Genomic DNA, 14,923 nt, shown 5'->3' on the forward strand with positions numbered 1-14,923 from the left:
CGTAAAAATAAAATTTTTAAAGACATTCACTTTGCTTTTTGCTTTTCATCGTATATTAATTGGTATCAGAATCATATTTCTTCTTTCTATCTCTCTCTGAATCTATCTCTTCAAAATCTGCACAACTATTCCCTCATCGATACAGTGTTTGGTTTTCTTAACATTTAATTACAGTTTAAAATAGCCATAATTTCGTTAAGTTGTAGAGTTTTATTGAGTTTGTTTCCTCATACTCAAACTAATTGTTTATGGTCCAACTCGAACTTTAATCTATTATTAAATCTGTATAATTCAGTCAGATATTGCTAAGACTTTGACCACAAATATATCACTCAAAACTCCAATATGCTTATAATATTCTTTGAGGAATAATCCTTGTAAATAACAGAATAGTCCATCTATTCTTTTTTTTTTTCTGATACCATTTAGGGGTTTCTCATATAATTTTTTTTTAACTAGTGTAATCTCCACGTGATTCATAGGAAGCATTGACTAATTAGATTAAAAAATTTGTCTTCCTATCATTTAGTCCATTCTTTGAAAATCAATAACTCTTAATTATAAACAGTTAAAAAAAAACCTTTTTATTCTTTACATCTAAAACACTAACGTTTGAACAACAAATGATAATTTTCAAAATACTATATTCAGAAATGCCCCTCTCAAACCCTCGGCCTAATTTATTTTATGCAATCACTGTTAGTACTAATTATCCACACAGATTTTTAAATGATCAATAATGACAATAAGAATATTTGAACTACAATTATTAATCCATGCAAAAATTAAAAAACAACATAAACTACAAAAAAATTACTTATAGCAAATATAGCATCACATAAATCACAACAAATCCATCAAAATATATTTGTTTGCAAACACATAATGTTAAACACGAAAAACAATTAGGCACCCCATATAATCTACTTTCTGCAATCCAAGTTACCTACTTTAGGTCTCCATCAAATAATACTCTGGTAGCCCCCCAAAATGAAGACAATTGAGGACCTCCTGTATGATACACCAAATCCAATTAACAAAACAAATGGAAAGTTAAAAATACACAAAAATAGGACAAGGCATCAAAGGTTAATTATGTGCATCTACCATGATTCTTCTAGAGCATCCCAGTAGCGTATTGGACAATAACAAAATCACCAGATTTTACTCTTATGTATTCTATCTTGGATATTGTAACAGCAACACATTCATCGTGGAGTTTCACAGAGACCTCCCTCAAGTTCATGAATAAGTATAACTGACAAATTATTAAATCGAAGAAGATTACATAAATTACATACAAACCATCATTGGTCGCTGCTTCATAAAGCTTAATTTCTAATTCCTCCTTAGCATTGACAAAATTCCAAGATTTAATGAGACAAAATTCCAAGATTTAATGAAACTCCCCCTCACAAGTCTCAACTTACAAATACACCTGGCAAAAGTTTTGTACTTCCATCCATATCTTGTATCAATATTGATAATGAGACATTTAATCAAAAAGTTTTCATCCTGAACAAAATATGAAATAATACAGATACATTATTAGATGAGTCCTTTCATAATAGACATTACATAACATGTGTCTCTACGTACCACCCGTTGGTTGCATATAGTAGTAGTTAAGACAATAGGAAACTTCCTAAGAAGTCTACTCTCAGATGCATTCTGACACAAGGATGAGACATTTACTATCGTGGATCAACAATCAGTTGATAACACAAAAGTTCACAGAGTTCAATCGTCACTTTAAGAATGGTAGGCCTAAGCACTTTTATATAGGATACCACTAAACCACCTGGGAAAATCAAAACCCAAAATAGTTTATTATTTTAAAAAATACATACTGCATAAAAAAAAGACGTTGTAAAAACTAAACTAACAGAATTATTATCACTCATTTAGTTGAAATTGAATGGCTAGGTGGTTTGGTATTACCATCAAAGTTACTACTATTTTCATCTATTTTGTGACAAACTACATTATAATTTAATGCCAAACTTAATTCTTTAATATGGTTCCATTTGGCCAGTGTAATGTTGACTACTAAATACATTTTTTTTAACGTCTAACACGTATTTTGGTAACTACTGCTTCAACCTAACAAACAGACTATTCTAGCCATCTCTAGTACTCATCACTGTCCATTGATTTGATTTTTGCAACATGCTTATCACTCATTCTTCTCTGAATAAGCCTGCCCTGTCATTATTTAGCCAGCTCAGTAAGAAAAAACTAATCTACAATATACAAATTGAGCGGCTCAAGATTGCCTTGCCTGGGGAATATATCTTTAAGCAAACCTTCTCAAAATTAGTTCAGTAACATGAGAAATATCAACATAGACATGTTATCATTTCATTCGGAAAATCGATATATCATGACATTAATTGATACCAGCAGTATGACAATTAGATCTGAATTTTATACTGTAATGATCTATCTATCAATAGAGCATTTTTCTTACATACCTAAACATCTGAGTGGGATTAACCATCTGTCGCATACTGATACAAAACAATCTGGATACACTAAAAAGTAGCCAGAAGATAGCTCTCATGTCCCTGTATTTTTTTTAATAAACAAAAGAAATATTACAAATGATTTCCTCAAAATGCGATAGCCCAAATTAAATCCTATACCTATACGTGACTGCTTCTTCGAATGTAAGTAATTTACATGAAAACATATTGGTGTTAGCGTTCCCATTTTTTATTTTTCAGGCTCCTAACAATATGAAAAAATAAGTTACCATTATATGAGAGAATTCAGAATTCACATTTCTAGACATCTTAATTTGTCTACAATATTATACAAAATATACTTAATTTTACATGGAGTTCCATATAATTTTCAATATTTTAAAATTTAAATTTAACATTCTTAAAAAATATTAGCAAAAAAACTCACACTTAATCCTGCCCTGACTACAAATTCATCAAAAATAAACTTAGCAATCACCCATACATGTAAAACACAGTGAATGAAACATAATAATTATATTCCAGCAAATTATTAGCCAGGCAACTCAACTCTAAATCCTGTACAACAAATTCCAACACATAAGCGAGCGGCCCCCGATCCCTTGTGATCTGCAAATCCTCCATCCGGCCTAAAACACTGATAACATCTAGGACAATGATAAATAAACATATTAACAATCTCATATTACACTCAAATATGCTTCTTAAGAGGAAAAATATTGAGCATTTTAGAGTCACGGTACCAACCTCTACCTTTATAACCCGGAGTTCAATCGTCTAGAATGGATTGAACAGATGAAAACTTGAAACTGCGACATGGCAACCACTGTGCACGGCACCAGAAAATGGTACTCCTTTAGTCCTTATAAAATCTAATTGTTTAGTTGATTTTAGTTCTAAATATAAAACTTGTTTTTTCATATTTATCAATTTTTTCTAAATTATTCCCATAGATAATCCTTTAACTATAATTAAGTAGAAGATGGGGAAATATTAAGAAAGATAATCATTGTGTTTGAGAAAAAACATATTATATTTTTTGTAATTAATAAATTTTTTTAATCTAATCAAATTAGTTAAATTAAGTCTTAAATTAAGAATCGGAGAAGTATTAGACATCAGAACAATGTGACAATCACCAGGCATCGCCTCGCCCCAATGACGCACAAAAAAGTCCTAAATCATGTACCCGTCCTCCTCTTTCCACACGTTACAAAACTGATCAATCATATCATCACCTTCAAGGCGCATCAATATTATCGTTCCCTGTGCATATAAGCCTCTAATGAATATAAGGCCACACCATACAAAGAGAATACCGACACATCCTTACATCCTCATAAAAAACCATCATATCCAGCGAGATCAGTTTTTTTGGGTAGCCACAATCATGATCATGAATATCAAAGTTGGTCCTCATAGCAGTCTTGTCCACCCTCACGATAATTCTCTGTGAGGTGCCGAATCTTCAAGCCGGGAGCTAAATCTACATGAAATCTAGAAAAAAGAACTACGAAATCTACATGAAATAGAGCAAGGAGCCAAGACAGTGCTGGATATAAAAGAAGGCAACAGGATATGAATCCATGCAATCAGTAACTGTGAATATGCAAACAAACACGCTTCTACTCCCACCAACCACAACCATTCATTAACCAATTTCTACCAAACTCCATTAAATGTCCTTCCAACAAAACTGGATGCGCAAATAACATAAATTTGAGATATATCGAAAGTTTCCCAAAAAGTAAAAATGTGTGCACCCTCCTACAAAAGACCCACCCCTGTTGAAATTAAACAGCAAAAAAGCCCACACCAAACATACGAGAACTCTGGTCATAAAGGCGCAATGCAGCCAACAATTGCGCCGTACACATTAGGTCCCCATGACTTGTCCTATTCTTACACTTCACAATGAAAGGCACAGAGCCATAGGAATTGAGCCTTCATTGTTCACTTAGCCACTACTGTTCATACAACAGCAATATGAGTGAGCAAGCCACCCACGAGCTCTTAGCGGCTCAAGTCAGTCGTTTGTTTGTTTATTTATTTATTTATTTATTTTTAATATTGTTACGTTATAGATTTCATAATAAAGATATTACTTCTAGTGGTAATTATAAAAACTAGTTGACTAATTTGAAGAGATTAAAAAATTAAGTTAAGTTAGTTATTTGTAATAAATAAATATTATCTTTTTTAAAATATTTTTGCTAATCAAGTGTATTGGCTACAACTACTGTTATAAGAAGGACTACTTTAGAAAAAATATATATAAATATAAGAGACAAAATAGATTGGAATTTTATATTTAAGATTAAAATAAAAATCAAATAAGATCTTATATTAAGAATAGGAAGTAGTATCATATTACTTGGTCAATTGATGACCATGCCACTTTAAAGGGCCTAACCATTTTTTACATAGTCAGAAAATGTCCTTTTAAGAGGTCTGACATCCTGAGATGTCACTCTTTGAAATTATTTATTTGATATAAAAAAAATTTAGAACTTTATCGTATTTTTCTTGTATTATATGGATGTTATTGACTGCATATGTTTTGTGCCTCAAAGGAAAGAAAAAATAAACACCTCAAAGAAATACACATAACTATAGTCTCGAATCAGAGCAATGGACTCAGACACGTCACAACGATAAAATTAAGGCTTGGCTTTAAATGGAGTTAATGAGCACAATACGATAACAATGAACACATGAAGACGATAGTCGAAAGATCACTGAAAACTTGAACGACTTCGGGGTTATGTGTCCTAATACTTTAATTTTTGTTTCTTTTCTTTTTAATCACACATCCATGTCACTTTCTATTTCTTTTAAAATATTGCTAACGTTTAGCTTGGGAAAACATCATAAAAAAAGTACCACGTGATCTATAGAAGATTTTTTCCCCTCATTATTGTATTAAAAACAAGAAATGGGCCAAATAATTTTATAATGCGCCAAAGTGAGTTTTGCTTTGGCCTTTTTTATATGGGCCCAACCTTTTTTAGGGCAATTGGACAATGAGCCAGGAAAATACTTTTTGTATTTTTATTTGTTTTATGTTATGTTATTGTATTTTTTTCCCTGTAAAATCATTTATTTGATGAGCATTTGGTTATTTTATATTATTTAATAAAGTAAAATTTATTTTTTAAAAAATATTTATTATATTTAATAAAGAGATTATCTAATCAGTTTTCTAACTCATGCCATGCTATGTTTCATATTCGAAAACAGCTCTTCACAGAACCAACATTCTTAAACAAATTTAAAATCAATTTTCCTGTTAACTCTCATAATTATTTCTAAGAGCATCTATTCTATGAAGAATAATGGCCTCGAAGTCGAGGAAGGTGGTCCAAGTCCCCAGAGTTTTATCTTCTCTGTATTTATCTGAAGAAGCCTTGACCCAATTTTAAAAAAAAAAAGAAGAGAAAATATGATGAATTCAACCGGGAAAAAAAAAACTTTAGCAGATATTAATCATGCCATGTCACAAACATTAACACTGATTAAACATTAAACAGCAAGAAAAAATTCACACAAACAGTTCATACATAATGCATATAGATATACTCTTCCGGTCCTTAATATAGGAGCCAATTGTTGAGTTGGTTTTGGTCCTAAATATAAGACACATTTCTGATATTTATCAATTTTTTCTAAATTACGCCTATAGATACTCCCTCAGCCATAATTAAGTAGAAGAGGAAGAGGGGTATTAGGAAAGATGATTATGGTATTTTAAGAAAAACATGTGACATTTCTTATAATTAACTAACTTAACTAACTTCCTTAATCTAATCAAATTAGTTAAATGGGTCTTATATTAAGGACCGGAGGAGTATATAGTAACATAGGGACGACCCACGAACGCAACAGAACACCATCGAAGAGCACGAACACAACAATAAACACAGTACACATATTCTTAGTTTGACAACATATAGCCATCAGTCTTCATGACGAATCTGCATGGTTACCGAAATAAGACAGAAGAACACGAACACGACAACAAACACAGTACATATATATATGTATAAGAGTCTTATATTTAGGACCGGAGGAGTATATATATATGTATATATCTGTAATTGCAAGAGCAATCAGCCTTCATGGCCATTGTTCAGAACTCTAGTCGCCGAAAATAATATGGGTATGGCCTCCACACAATCCGAAATTCGACAACAAGCTCTTCTTCTTCGTCGTCGTCATCATCATTATCATCATCTTCTTCTTGTTCATTTGAGGTATCATCAACATCATCAGAGATCTCATCATTTTCTGGAATTTGATCATAATAATCGTCAATATCATCATCGTCAGTGAGCTCCTCATCCAGCATGCTGTAATTGTACACATTAAACTTCACTTGCGCCACGTAGTGCTTCCAGCACCTTGGTTTGTCAGGTTCCAAACAGCATGTTGGATTCCTGTCCCTTCTCCGTGATAACTCATTCACAAGGTACTGCAAAATATATAACAAACACAAACACACACACACACACACACACATTAATACATCACCAACAAAACAAGTCAAGCAGTAAAAGACTTATTTAACTAATTTTATTAGATTAGAAAAATTAGGTGAGTTAGTTAATTATAATAAATATAACATATTTTTCCTAAATCATCATTATAATCATATTCTTTAATACTTTACTTCCCTCTCCTATTTGATTATAGTTAACAGAGTATATATTAATATGAGTAATTTAAAAAAATTGATAAATATGAGAACTATGTCTTACTTTTATGATTAAAATTAAATTAATAATTAGGTCTTATAGTAAAAACTAAAGTAATATTAATCAATTAATCACCCAAAATTCAATGTGTGTTTACCACCTTAATTTTATAGATTCCCTATATTCACAAAAATATATGACATAAAAAAGTGCTTGCAACCCCTAAAAATATGACAAATTCACAACAATGAATAATGAGAGAGATATAAAGAGAGAAAACAGATTACAGACGCATAAAAATATGAGGCGGTCTTATAAAATTCCCTCACAAAAATGCGTGGATGACACATATAGATATAATGCGTATTATAATGGAACAAAAAGGTGATTTTAATTTGGGGAATACAAATATATATATATATAGTCGTTCTATCTTTGGATCGATAAATAAGATAAACATTATAAATATTGTATATTTTGATTTTTGTGTATGAAGAGAATCGATTTATGCATAATTTTGAAATCTATAGCAAGCGATAATAAATAAATATCATCACTCTCGCTTCAGACTCTAAATGATAAAGAGATATACAGTTTGGTGCACAGGGCTTGAAGAATGAAGCTTGGAACTACTTTAGGTTTAATTTATTTCACAGCCTTATCTTGCATATTTGCAACAGATTATTTCCCCGACTTGAACCTATGACTAACAGGTCACATGGTGATCGACAGCGTTATACTACGATTCTCAGAGGTTCTACGTAATATATAATGCGCCCAAAAATGTGTCTAGTTTCTTAATTTCTTACTACATCTGGTCCTTAATGTAGTAGTTAGATAACTAATTTGGAGAGATTAATAAAATTTTAATTAACTAATTTGGAGAGATTAATCAAATTTTAATTAAGTTTCCTTAGTTAACTAATTTGGAGAGATTAATAAAATTTTAATTAAGTTTCCTTAGTTAACTAATTAATTTGGAGAGATTAATAAAATTTTAATTAAGTTTCCTTAGTTAACTAATTTGGAGAGATTAATAAAATTTTAATTAAGTTTCCTAAACTAACCTCTTTAATAACATGCTTTGGAACAATTCTTGGTGGGAACCCGTACAATAAATAGGAACAATTGGACAAAAAATTATAAATTTGAGAGATAAAGTGAATTGAAGTTTTATATTTAGGACCAAATGTCCAAATCCAATCTCCAAGTTAGTTCTTATATTTATAGTTGCAAATAGCATATTTTATTGTTTTAACCAAATGGACGATTAATTATATAGATAGTCTAAAGACACTGTAATACCCCAGATTTCCTGCATGACAGTAAAGTTAGGAGAACTCATATTGATTTGGTGATTAAATATGATCCATTTAAGTTGTATTTTATGCATCGTGATAGAGAAACCTTGGACTAATATTGGCATAGGACATCTAAATACGAGGATGATGAAATTAAAAATAAGAGGGAATATCACTTACGCTAATGAAAGAAGGCCTGTGAGGTGAATTTAAGGTTTCCTTCTTGGTCAACAAGACGAGCAGAGTCCTTGGATGACAAGTCCAAAACAAGGCATTCAGAAAAGAGGAGTAGTCTGAGGCATTTGGAATGCATTCAAGTACCAACATCTTCACACTTGAAGGACGGGGGATTTCTCTTTCTCCTCTCAACTCTTCCAGATTCTTCACCACGTTCTGTCCATTCTGAATTGTTTCAAAGTATCAAGTCAGAACAAAATAACTTGGTAAATTCATGACACACACACACGCACAAAGATATATCTGCAAAGTAAATAAAAAGTCGGGGAATAATAAGATTTTCGTCCAAATTAAGAGTAATTCATTTATCGTCTATATTGAGATTGATCGACAACTTAGCTTCCAACATCCATTATGGGAAATTACGCACGGTTCTATTTAAACATATGTTAATGATATGACATTCTAATAGATATGAAACGATGCGAACAAGGAATGCAGGTCAATTAAATTAGCAATAACGACGATAACAAGACAGGAAGCTTAATTAGAAAATAAAAACAGCGTAAGTGTGAATACACAAGCGCACACTCACAAAAACATCTCAGCTCTAAACTCCATATATAATAATTGCTTTCGCTGAAGCATGGCCTCTCTCTCTCTCTCTCTCTCTATATATATATATATATATGCGTGAAATTGCAGCAAGAATCTAATAGGCCTATACGTATAAATGGTAGGAAAACAAAATATAATACTAGCTCCAATCCTTAATACAAGACTCAATCGAATAATTTGGAGATTAATGAAGTTACCAAGTTACTTAATTATAGGATATATTATATGATCACTCTAAGATACTTATGTGGATTATTAGATTATATATCAATTATTTATAAGTGAAACAAATTAGTTTGAAGAAAAATGATAAATATAAGTAGTTTAAAGTAATTTGGTAGCTTTCTTAATTTTTTTCAAATTAGTTAATTGAGTCTTATATTAAAAACTTGTAGTGGTATCTAGAGATCAATAAATATCTACCCAATATCATGGATCAACAAAAATATTACCTTATATGAATGAGAAGAGCAACTAGCTACCTAATGACTCTGTAACTTCGCATATCCAAAAGCCAGGTTCTATTTTTGGGGTTGTGAAAGGAAGAGGAAGCTAGCGAGGATTGAGGTTGTTCCACATTTTGAGAGTTCTCAAGAGGCATTGGGAGCCATTGTACCAAACACACCACTTCCAAGAATTCCCTTCCACTTCTCCAATCTCAATTCCAATATACCAAAGGGGGCATGAGAGTCCTAGGAAGCTTCTTATTTAGTGATAATTTCTGCTGCACTTCATCATCATCTTCTCTATCGTTGAGATTTTCTGTTGAATAAACTTGGTATTTCAAGCTATATGTGGCTAAACTTCTGTAAACTATAGGATCTCTGTGAACTCTATATCTTAAGCACTGTATAGTTGAATTCTTCCTTGATTATTGTTGTCTAGTGTGTGTGGAGGGCGGGGGGAGGAGGGATGCTTTATTTTGTGCTTAATCTGAGTTAATATTCTCTTGCAGATGATTGGCCGGCTCTTGTGGGTGTTTAGGTGTTGGAATATGCGCCCTTTGAGAAAAAGGAAATTGCAAAGTAACCTAGGATTAGAATTTGCCTAAATTAATTTGCAATTGAGATGGAAATACTCAAGGGCCCTAGGTTAATCTAGACAAGGATTGTGCATACCTGAATCTAGTTCTTGACTATTCACGAGGTGTATAATTAATTTCAGATAGGGGTATTCTCTTATTGGAAACATTTCTATTTGATGCACTCTCAAGCACTGCAACCCTCTTAGTGGATACTTAAATCTTAATTCATCATATTGTCAAGGACTGCCTTCTTTTACTAAATTCAAACCCCTGTTGGTTTTATAAATCTTGCATAATTTACTTTTGGATTAATTGTTTGACCGAATTAAAAAAAAAAAAAGGATTTAGTTCCCAGTACTTCTACTCTTAGGCCTTGGTTCCTAGAGCGAAGGCTTAAAGAATAGGATCATGTCTCCATTTTAGCATAACGTGTTTGTTGCATATTTATTTTGGCATCAACATTCTCGTGGAAAAGCCCAATAGTACAAATGTGGAAACCAACTTATATACACGTGACAGCCCTCATGAATCGTGACTCTTAGCTCTTAAGGTTTTTCATTTGAACTAAATTACCCCTCATATACACAAATGTGGCATTCTCGCTATGTAGAAATAAAATGGAAGGGGGAACTCATGAGCTAAGCTGGTAGGCAACAGAATGCTCACACAATATTATACCATGTTTTCAGCCTCCTCATATTAATGAAGACTTTGTTAAAAAAAAAAAAATATTAATGAAGACTTTAAAGTGTGTACATAATTTTACTACATTTGGTCCTTAATATATCAGCTAAATAACTTATTTAAGAATATTAAAGAAGTTAATTAAATTAATTATTTGTCACGAATGTGCATTGGTCTCCCTAAACTATCATCTTTAATTATGTGTATTGGATGGTTGGAATTATCCCTTAGTGAAAATAACTTACAATTAATAAGGATATTCTAAAAAAAAAAGTGAGACAAGTGGATTGAGGTCTTATATATTTAAGACCAAATTCAACCCTCAACTAGTTTATATATATATATATATATATATATATATATAGGAGCGGTGGTAGTAATATATAACAAATGAAAGATTCATAATACAGTGCAAGAATGAGATTCAACTGGAATATACATAACTATCAGTCTATCACATAAATTTGTCACATAATTAGATTCAAATGTTCCTTTCACGTAAGAACTTTATGTGTGTGTGTAACGTTGATTCCCTTTGAAAATGACATATAACAGACAATAGAGTCCATGTCAATAAAACATTGTGAGGAAGTTATTTTAAGTATGGTTTATGATCCCATGGAAAGCAATGTGGGCACTGCCTAGCTATACACACACAAGAATGCATGCCTCTTAAAATCAATTTCACGCATGATCAAATAGAAAAGCAAAAGAATATAATAAAATTCTCATACCTTATCAACCAACGAAATCTGATGCAAATGTATTGTTACCATTGATTGCATTAAGTTCTGCGAAAACCTGCCAATCATGTGCAGGTGAGAGCCATGGAGACCACCAAGATGACGACACCGAAGTTGCTGGTTCTCTCCGTACACTGTAACAAACGGAATAGAAGAACCTTTGAAATAGATTTTCCTGAGCCCAGGAGCGTCCAGATCGACCGCCAAAGGTTGCTCAAACCTTTCACCTTCCGACAACATCAACCTCTTAAGTGGTTCACTTTGAATCTTTATCCTTTGATTACGAAACATAGACAATTGCAATGTCTCCAGTAGTGGGAGGGAAGAGACAAGGGCTTGGATCGATGTTCTGAAGGGACTGTTATTCCATTTCAAGCACCTTAATGTTTTTATATTTTCAGACCGGAAAATATATGCTCTCTTAAGCTCATCGGCAACCACTTTCTGGAGATTCACAGCTTTATTTATGTACACTTTTCTAACATTTCCTTCAAAAGAACCAAGCTTGGAGAAGGATTCAAGGCTCAGAAGTTGCAGTGGAGGAGACGTTTTAATCCGTAGTTTCTCAAGCAAGTTTCTAGCAAGATTTATGAGCTCCTGGATTTGATCCTCACGGGCAACGACATTCACAAGAGATATCTCTTTGAGACAGTTGAAGCTATTAAACCAGGATTTTCTTTCATCATCCCCGTCGTCGTCGTCGTCATTTCCGATGAGTGAGAAGGTGGTCGGAAATTGGCAGCCTTTCAAGTGAAGTTTGACTAAAGATTTCGAGGTGAAAACTGAATGGGGTACGGTGAAGTGATTGTTGGAAACCCTAAAATTTATCTCCTTCACATGATTTTTCATGATTAAAGAAAGCCAATCATCAAAGTTGGTTTTCAACATCAAACCCTTTTCTTCCGACGGACCCAAATTCAGACGAAAGCTATCAATTTTTGCTCTCTGATTTCTTAGGGTTGACAAGGATTTGTCGATCGAAGCGACCAAGTCCTCGAGGGTCTTGCCACCTTCTTCAAAATCCCAGTTAATTTTGAGGATTGGAAGGGACTTATAGATGCTTCGCCAAGTCTTTGAAACAGCAGATAAGGATATTGAATCCTCAAAGGGCAAGTAAAAGAATAAATGCTGCAAGATGTGTTCCGGCAACCGTAATATTCCATCGGAGCTGTCAAGTTGGGTGGCTTCTGGTGAGATTTTGCGCCGCTTGAGCCTCCTTCTGCTTCTGGGAGCCATGGTTGAGCCTGGATCTGATCCTAGTACTGTAAGCGCTGCGACAACAAATGATTAGATTTCAGACATAAACCGGGGTAAAGTCCTAGCCTCCTAGGAACACTGAAAAGACTGAAGTGAGTTTCTTGTATTTTATAGAATTTTTTTTGAACTTATCACCAAACACGTGAGAGATCCAATATACTTAAAATATCTTATTTGCTTCTTATCTCTTTATTGCTTTTGGCAAATTTTCATTCACTAATTCATCTTATTAAAAATGTCATAACAGCTTCTAGCTCAATGTCTTTCAGGGCTATTTAATATACCAATTAATCGGGTGGGATGAATTGGCCCCGTACTTGAAAGAAAGAACAATTTAATAAGATTATATTTATCCTGATTTTTTATTCACTAATTAAATATGGGTGTTGCTCCGTTGCGGTATTAATAATTATATGTTTCCATTTTTTTTATAAATTCAAAATGACGTATTTTTTTTTTCTTGCTTGTTACATGAATTTGTCTTTAATGTGATTTTTTTGCCATGGTCTTTAACGTGATTGACACAAGTTCATATAATATTATTTTAGGGGTACCAGTGCAACTGCATTTATATCATTAAATGCTTTTAATTAATACTGGTTTGAATTTCATTAATTATCGTTGAAGGTACTAGCTTTCATTCATGTGTGAGTATAATAAAGTCTGAATATTTTTTTCTTCGGGTACACAGTAAAATCTCATTTTTGTTTGAGGGAAAAGTCCCATTTTTTTTTTTGGGGAGAGTTAAATTAATCAGTATATGCTTAATTTATTTGATGAATTGAAAGGTATGTTAAAAAAACAAGCTCATCAAATGAATCTAGATGAAAAAAACATTTAGACCTCAATATACAAATATATATGGGTGTATATATAATGGATAGTTCTCACAACTATTTATAATGGATCATTATTGAGGGTGTAACTTATTACGTGCCGCTCATTTTTCCCTTGGATAGCCAAAAATTTTAAAAAATTGCATAATCAAAATAAATGAGTAGGAAGAATCATATGCAGCTGGAAAAGGGTAGCAAAATCAAAAGTAATACATCTAGGCTAAATTAGATGGTAAGGGCGAAATGAAATGTAGATAGAGATTTAAAATAACCATTATTCGGACTTAATTGAAAAAAAATTGTGGCACTGTAATATTACCTTTGGTCTTAATTATAAGATTTTATTTATAGACTATAAACGAGATCTTATAATTAGGACAGAAGGTAGTATAATATATATAATGTTGCTTTAGTGAAATGAATTTGTAGTCTATAACTCTATAGTGTCATATCATATATGAATATCTTTTAGTATTCAAAAGAAAACAACAGGCAGGGACCTTGAACATTAATGTATCAAATGTACAAAAACCCGAAATATTAATTTAATTTGACGTCCTGATCCAATAAATATAAAATGACAGCGTTCTGAGTTCTCCCCCTTGGATTTGAAACACTTATATTTTTATTTTCCTCATTTTTAGTTTCCCGGTGTTTAATTAGAATCATCTTGGTAAAATTCGTATGAACTTAAACGGATTAATCTTAGAGTTTCTTCTGTGCTAACAAATTTGGTGACATCTCCAAAATAATTAGGCATCGAGAAAAGATGAGTATTCATGAAGGAGGCAGAACTATGCTTATGTATGGTTAGTTCCTCTATTCTTACATTGTTTAGCTTTAATTATAGATTAATTAATGTATATTTTTGTCTATCCATCGTGTGGGTGTATATTAATCCAATTATGCTCTTTAATCATGCTTCCTTATTAATTGGCCATTAATTTGAATTGATTAGAACTTCAACATCGTATGTAATTAAATAGATGATCGGTCCTTTTGAATGTAAGACTTAGTTAAGTGATTTATTTCGACAACGAGAGATTTATTTTAATCATAAATGTAGGAACTCAATCTGTTTTATCCTCTTCATTTAATATTTT

General features: G+C 32.3%; 1 protein-coding gene across 1 annotated transcript; it reads right to left on the reverse strand.

Annotated features, from left to right (window-relative positions):
- Window positions 1-6,615: 6,615 nt before the first annotated feature.
- LOC114735444 (uncharacterized) lies at window positions 6,616-12,963 on the reverse strand. The gene is made up of 3 exons (XM_028923140.1): window positions 11,719-12,963; window positions 8,662-8,883; window positions 6,616-6,957 (listed from the first exon to the last, which is right to left on the reverse strand). The coding sequence occupies exons 1-3, from the start codon at window positions 12,961-12,963 to the stop codon at window positions 6,616-6,618; spliced, it is 1,809 nt and encodes a 602-aa protein (XP_028778973.1).
- Window positions 12,964-14,923: the final 1,960 nt, after the last annotated feature.

This window comes from Neltuma alba, unplaced genomic scaffold (assembly GCF_004799145.2).
Source record: "Neltuma alba isolate B1F8T4 unplaced genomic scaffold, ASM479914v2 tig00013207_pilon, whole genome shotgun sequence".
Classification (NCBI taxonomy): domain Eukaryota; kingdom Viridiplantae; phylum Streptophyta; class Magnoliopsida; order Fabales; family Fabaceae; genus Neltuma; species Neltuma alba.